The sequence below is a fragment of the Rhinolophus hipposideros genome, assembly GCF_964194185.1.
Source record: "Rhinolophus hipposideros genome assembly, chromosome: 17".
NCBI lineage: Eukaryota > Metazoa > Chordata > Mammalia > Chiroptera > Rhinolophidae > Rhinolophus > Rhinolophus hipposideros.
In genome coordinates, this window is record NC_138063.1 from 10,176,477 (window position 1) to 10,182,476 (window position 6,000).

General features: G+C 44.3%; 1 protein-coding gene across 1 annotated transcript in view; it reads left to right on the forward strand.

Moving 5' to 3' along the window:
* Window positions 1-5,535, forward strand: part of BCL2 (BCL2 apoptosis regulator) — a 167,330-nt gene extending 161,795 nt beyond the window's left edge. The window contains exon 3 of the mRNA XM_081078817.1: window positions 3,813-5,535. Within this exon, the coding sequence (XP_080934943.1) occupies window positions 3,813-3,947 (135 nt within the window). The 3' untranslated portion in view covers window positions 3,948-5,535. The remainder of the gene's footprint in view (window positions 1-3,812) is intronic.
* The last annotated feature ends 465 nt before the right edge of the window (window positions 5,536-6,000 follow it).

A 6,000-nucleotide genomic window follows, 5' to 3' on the forward strand; every position in this document is an offset into this window, starting at 1 on the left:
CACTTCCTGTCTTCCACCAGGACACATCATGTGCACATTTTAATTCACAATTTCTTTAGAAGTTACCCAAGCGTCTTCAGCACCAAAAGCTGACCCCCTAGAGGGAGCAAGTAAATTGCTTCTGTAAAACAGCAGCCTTGCTGGAACCTCTGGAGGGAAGGGTTGGTTTCAGAGGCAAGTAGAAGGTTTGAGGTTTGCAAGAGGGCAGACTAAAGAACCAGTTAATACTTCCACTAGTCCACATTCTGGGCCACATTGACAAATGGCTTTGAGTCACCTACGTTAATCTTCACAACAACCAATTTTATGGGTGAAATAAATGAGGCTCAGGGTTGGGTAATTTGTTCAAGGTCATAAGCAATAAAATGTCAAGGCCGGGATTTCACCCAGACCTTCTCACCCAAGTCCAGAGCTGTTCCCGGACCCCTGGGAGCTGTGTCAGCTCATTCTTTGGGTCAAGAGATGCTACTTTAGCTTGTCCCACTCTAGAAATGATGTTTTTCTTTACAATGAACCTCAGAAAGGGCCCATTAGAAGCACAGTTATTTACGTGAGGTGATGGGGGTCGGAAGAGGGGATTATTCCAGCCCCAGAGAGGAAGGAGTATTTGGAGGGGCATTTCATCGGCTCCCTGGGACTGTGCACCAGACAAACTGGGAGGAAGTGCCAGCCCATTTGTCTCTGCTTCCTTCACTGTTCCAGGATATTTTCGTTGTCCAAAAAGGTCAGATGGCCAGTGTCTTAGTCCGTTTCATAGTCTGCCACAGAAAATTCCATTGGTAACTAAAGAAATGCAGAGTCTAACCACTGATCTTCTCAATGTCCAACTGAATTGTGTACAGCCCAGTGTCAGTGCCCTGAGGGATTTGGGTGTCATTTGGCTGGGCTGTTGGGGGTTCTAGCCTGCCCATCCCTCAGAGAGAGCAGTTTGGAGGGGAGGGCTATTAGATTCGCAGCTGTGCCTGTGGGATCCCGGGTTGCACTTTGCAAGAGGCAGAGTTTCTCCTGCCCGTAAATATGTCCTGACCTTTTCCTGCCCTGTTTATCCCTGATTATATATAGGGAAGGTATGTTTCTTGACAATCAGTCATGATCGTTACCTCAGCTTTGTGCTAAGAGCACTGAGCACATATTTTATTTATGTCTTTTAGAGCCTTGCTTTGCTAAGGCTCAAATTTAGAACATTTTAACAATCGATTAAAAAACAAGAAGAAAACCCTTGCGCCCTCTCCTGGTAAAAATTAATCCAGTACATCTGAAGGTCCCGCTCACCCCCTCATTGGCTAACTAATCTTGTGCTAATTTGACCCAAACTGTTGACACACCAGATGGACTGTTGGGTCCTCTGTGGTCCGTGATTACAGAGTTTATTCTCAACCTTTCTCAGCCTCAGCTCTACTGGCACCTTGGGCTGGGTATTCTTCGTGCTGAGGGTTGTCCTCTGCATCGTGAGATATTGAACAGCGTACCTGGCCTCCACCCACTAGATGCTAACAGCACCTCCACCCCAAGTCATTTCCATCCATTGCCAGATGTCCCCTGGGCGGCAAGACCACCCCCAGTGAGAATCACTGTCCTAAACGCTTTTCGGCCTTTTGTATAAGGTGCTACTGGTCCCAGGGCAGCCAGTAAGAGAGCGAGGATGGCTCAGCAGTAACCCGTTGTGACTTCAGGAAGCAATTCTGATAGCTGTTCAAGTGAGTCCACTGCTAGGAATTTGACTCAATAACCATCTGAATAAGTAGATACACATTTATGTAAAAGATGTATCATAATATTGTTTGTAATAGCAAAAGTTTAAAACAACCCAAATAAAGAATTGGTTAAATAAAACACATCATATAATATGTATATATGTGTGTGTGTGTGATGGAATACTACACAGCCGTGAAAAATAATTGTGTAAATCTATATTTAATAATGTGGGAAGTTTCCTTAATGATGCCTTAAACTCTCACCTTCAAGACTACTCCAACATTCCCAGACATTGTTGTGTTTAGAAGGAGTAATTTCAAACAGGCAGAGTAAGCATCTGGGAGAAGTATTAGGCCCAACACAGAATTCAAACTAATGATTATATTCAGAAAACTTTGTTAATTGAACAAGCATATATTAAGCACCTACATGTACCAAGACCACACACAGTACTGGGGAAACAAAGACGACACCTGGTTCCTCTATGGCGATACTTGCCCCAAACAAACAAAACGCCGTGAAGGTTGTCAGAACCTCCTCTGTACAGCCATGCCAGAAGTGTCCGTATGTTACTGTCTCCCATAATGAAACCGTGGGCTCCAGTTCCAGGTTGTTGGAATGCTTGAATAAATCACACCACGTGAAAAAGCATTCATTTACTGATTTATATATATTCAGATGGATTTCGAGGGCTGTCCAAATACTAATTGGGTCCAAATGTGGAACCTAATCTTCCCCTACAAATCTAAGCAATGAGCATTCAGTGACTGGTTCAATGTCAGACAACCCCTATGAAGAAAAGACAGGAGCCGTCTTCTTTCCGCAGGGACCTGTGTGTCCAGTGACACACACACTGATCATAAATGACCACATGCTTTGTGACAGTCACTGCTTGAGTCAAAGGCAGAGTTGTCCTGTCTAGCCACCCCTGGGAGAAACCCTGGAACGGTTTCCTTTCCCAGGGAGCACCCTGTCCTTGACCTCAGGGCTAGGCATGCCACCAGTGGAGGCCACCCTGCCATGTTTACGATATCAGCATCCCAGGCTAACCAAGCTCTCACAGAGCTGCTGTCATCCCTGGAAGGGCATCAGCAAAGGGAAGGGCCCTGGTTTGGGTCTGGGTTCAAATCCTGGTCCTGCCGTTGATTAATCAAATCCTTTAACCTCTGTGAGTCTCAGGTTTTGTTTTTGTTTTTTTTTTTTCCCTTTACAGAACAGGAATAAATAAAATGACTCCATAAGATTGATATGAAAAATAAAGTAATGCATGTTAGGTGTTTAAGGGCCTGGCATATAGCAAGCTTTCAATAAGGGAGTGTAGTTGTAGTCATTGGGTTTTTTGTTGTTGTTGTTATTGTTATGAATAGCCACGCTAGTGAAAATTGCGAAGCTTCCCTTATTTGTAACTGCCTTTGCTGTTGTATTTTTCCCCTTAGCACTTATCAGTCTCTCATATACTATATGATACAATTATTTTGTTTACTGTTCATCCCACTCAACTAGATAAAAGCTTTGTGAGGCAGGAACTTGTAATCTATTTCATGCACTGCTGTATCTCTGTGGTGCCTGACACATAAATAGAGCCTCAATAAATATTTCTCTTTTTTTAAAGATTTTATTGGGGAACGGGAACAGGACTTTATTGGGGGAACAGTACGTATTTCCAGGACTTTTTTTTTTTTAATTGGGGAACAGTCGTGTGTTTTTCCCAGGACTCATCAGCTCCATCCAACTCAAGTTGTTGTCCTTTCAGTCTTAGTTGTGGAGGGCGCAGCTCAGCTCCAGATCCAGTTGCCGTTGTTAGTTGCAGGGGGCGCAGCCCCCCATCCCTTGCAGGAGTCGAATTGGCAACCTTGTGGTTGAGAGGACGTGCTCCTACCTACTGAGCCAGATCACTCAGGAGCTGAGCTGCAGCTCATTGACTTCATTCTAGTTGTGGAGGGTGCAGCTCGCTGGCCCATGTGGGAATCGAACTGGCAGCCCTGTTGCCCAGAGCTTGCACTCTAACCAGCTGAGCCACCCGTCCGCCCCTCAATAAATATTTCTTAAATTAAAGTGAAGAGAGTGGGTCTGCTTTCTAATACTCTTTCTTTTTCTCCCCTCCTCTCTCCCTGCAGGACGCCTTTGTGGAACTGTATGGCCCCAACATGCGGCCTCTGTTCGATTTCTCCTGGCTGTCTCTGAAGGCGCTGCTCAGTCTGGCCCTGGTGGGAGCTTGTATCACCCTGGGTGCCTATTTGGGCCACAAGTGAAGTCAGCAGGCCTGCCATAAACAAATATGCAAAAGGTTCACTAAAGCAGTAAAAATATATGCATTGTCAGTGATGTACCATGAAACAAAGCTGTGTTCTCTTAAAAACAAGCAAACAAACAAACAAACAAAAACCCACAAAAAACAAAAACCGCTTTCAGGCTCAATGTCGAATCAGCTATTTACTGCCAAAGGGAAATACAATTTATTTTTTACATTATTGAGAAAAAAAGATTTATTTATTTAAGACCGTCCCGTTGAGCATCCTAGCTTTGGAAACCCTACCATTAACTGCCAAGCCCTACCTGTGCAGCCCCACCTGGATCTCCTGTGCCTATAAATGGATTTGCTTTCCGCGTTGTTGGCTGGACTGACTCACCATCTGAAAAGCAAACAAACTGACAAAGGACGTGACTATTCCAGAAGCTGGGTTTCTGGCTGCTGGAGGTTTGGAAGAAGATGTTCATTTTCCTTGCATTTATTTGCCCCAGAGGCTGTGATATTAATTGAGGGAGGTACTTGGAAGGAAGTGCATTCTTCCCTGGCCGGAAGAACAGACACTTTGCATATGGTTCACATGGTACATACCCGGTTGGAAGAAAAAAATTGGGAACTGCAGATGGACTTGGTATCTGCCAAGATTTCCACACGGAATGACAATGACAGGAAAAATGCCCTTAAACCATAGGAGAGTATTTTTTTAAGCTACCAATTGTGCCGAGAAGCAGTTTAGCAATTTATACAATATCATCCAGTACCTTAAGCCCTGATGTATATATTCATATATTTTGGATACGCTCCCCCTCCAAAAACTGGCTCTGTGTATGAAACAGAATCCTCTGGAATGCGAGGAAGTGGACATTTCGGTGACTTCTTCGGCACCAGCAAGGCTAGTTGCCCAGAAGCATCAGGCCGCCACAAGTGCCTGCTTTTCTGCAAGAGGCTGTAGCATGAAGTCCGCCTTGCCCCAGCTCAGAGGCCTCGTCCTGGAACTGAGCCTGGGCACTCGCTGGCCTGCTCGAGGGGTTTGAAACGGAGCAGTGTGGTCTCCCAATGTCTGGAAGCTGACAGAGCTCAGAATTACACTGTCAAGAAAGAAACAGTAGTAGGCCTGGGCCTGGTACTCCAGTACCTCAGTTAGGCCCTTTTCCACGTGGAGCCTGGAGCTGGGAGCCAACGTTCCCAAGACATTTATCACTTGTAAGACATTTATCACTGTGGAGGGAGGGAAACAAAGGCACTGCGCCTTTCATAGCAGAGAGCCTTTCATAGCAGAGAGAGGTGGTCAAGGCTGGGAGAGCCACCACCGAAAAGAAACGCAAAGAGAGGAGACATGTATGGCCTGCGAGCAGTGCGGCCACCCACCTGCCTGTGCAGTTTAGAGTAAGGCTTTAAATGACTTTGGGGAGGGTCATAAATCCTGAAGGAGGCGTTGAAATGAGGTGTCATGGATTAATTGACCTATGTCTATGGAATTAGGATGTAAAACATTATCTTGTCATTGTAGTTTGGTTTTATTTGAAAACCTGACAGAGAAAAAAAAAGTTCCAGGTGTGGAATGTGAGGACTATCTGTACATCCTGGGCATTAAAAAAGAAAAAAAAAAAAAAACAGTGGTGGAAAACTAGACAAGTAGCAAAAGAAGTGAGTGGTATCTTCAGCTAATAAACTAGGAAATATTTTTTTCAAGTTTAGAAAGCCTTGAGCACCACGTGGAATAACTGTGGCATTATTGCATCATAAAGCATTTATCTGTATTAACTTTGGAATGTACTATGTTCAATGTTTAGTGCTGTGGTTGATATTTCAAAAGCTGCTTTAAAGAAAAATACATGCATCTCAGCGTTTTTTAAAAAAATTGTATTTAGTTATGGCCTCTACACTATTTGTTAGCAAAAATGATCATATTTTCATTTGAGATTATTGTCTCTTAATTCTTTGAAAGCATTTCTGAGAAGATGAGATAAGCCCTGGGTCTCAGCTACCTGAGAAACCCTGGAGCATGCTGGCCATGGAGGGAGGCGCTTTGTTTCAACCAAGTTATGCACACTTCA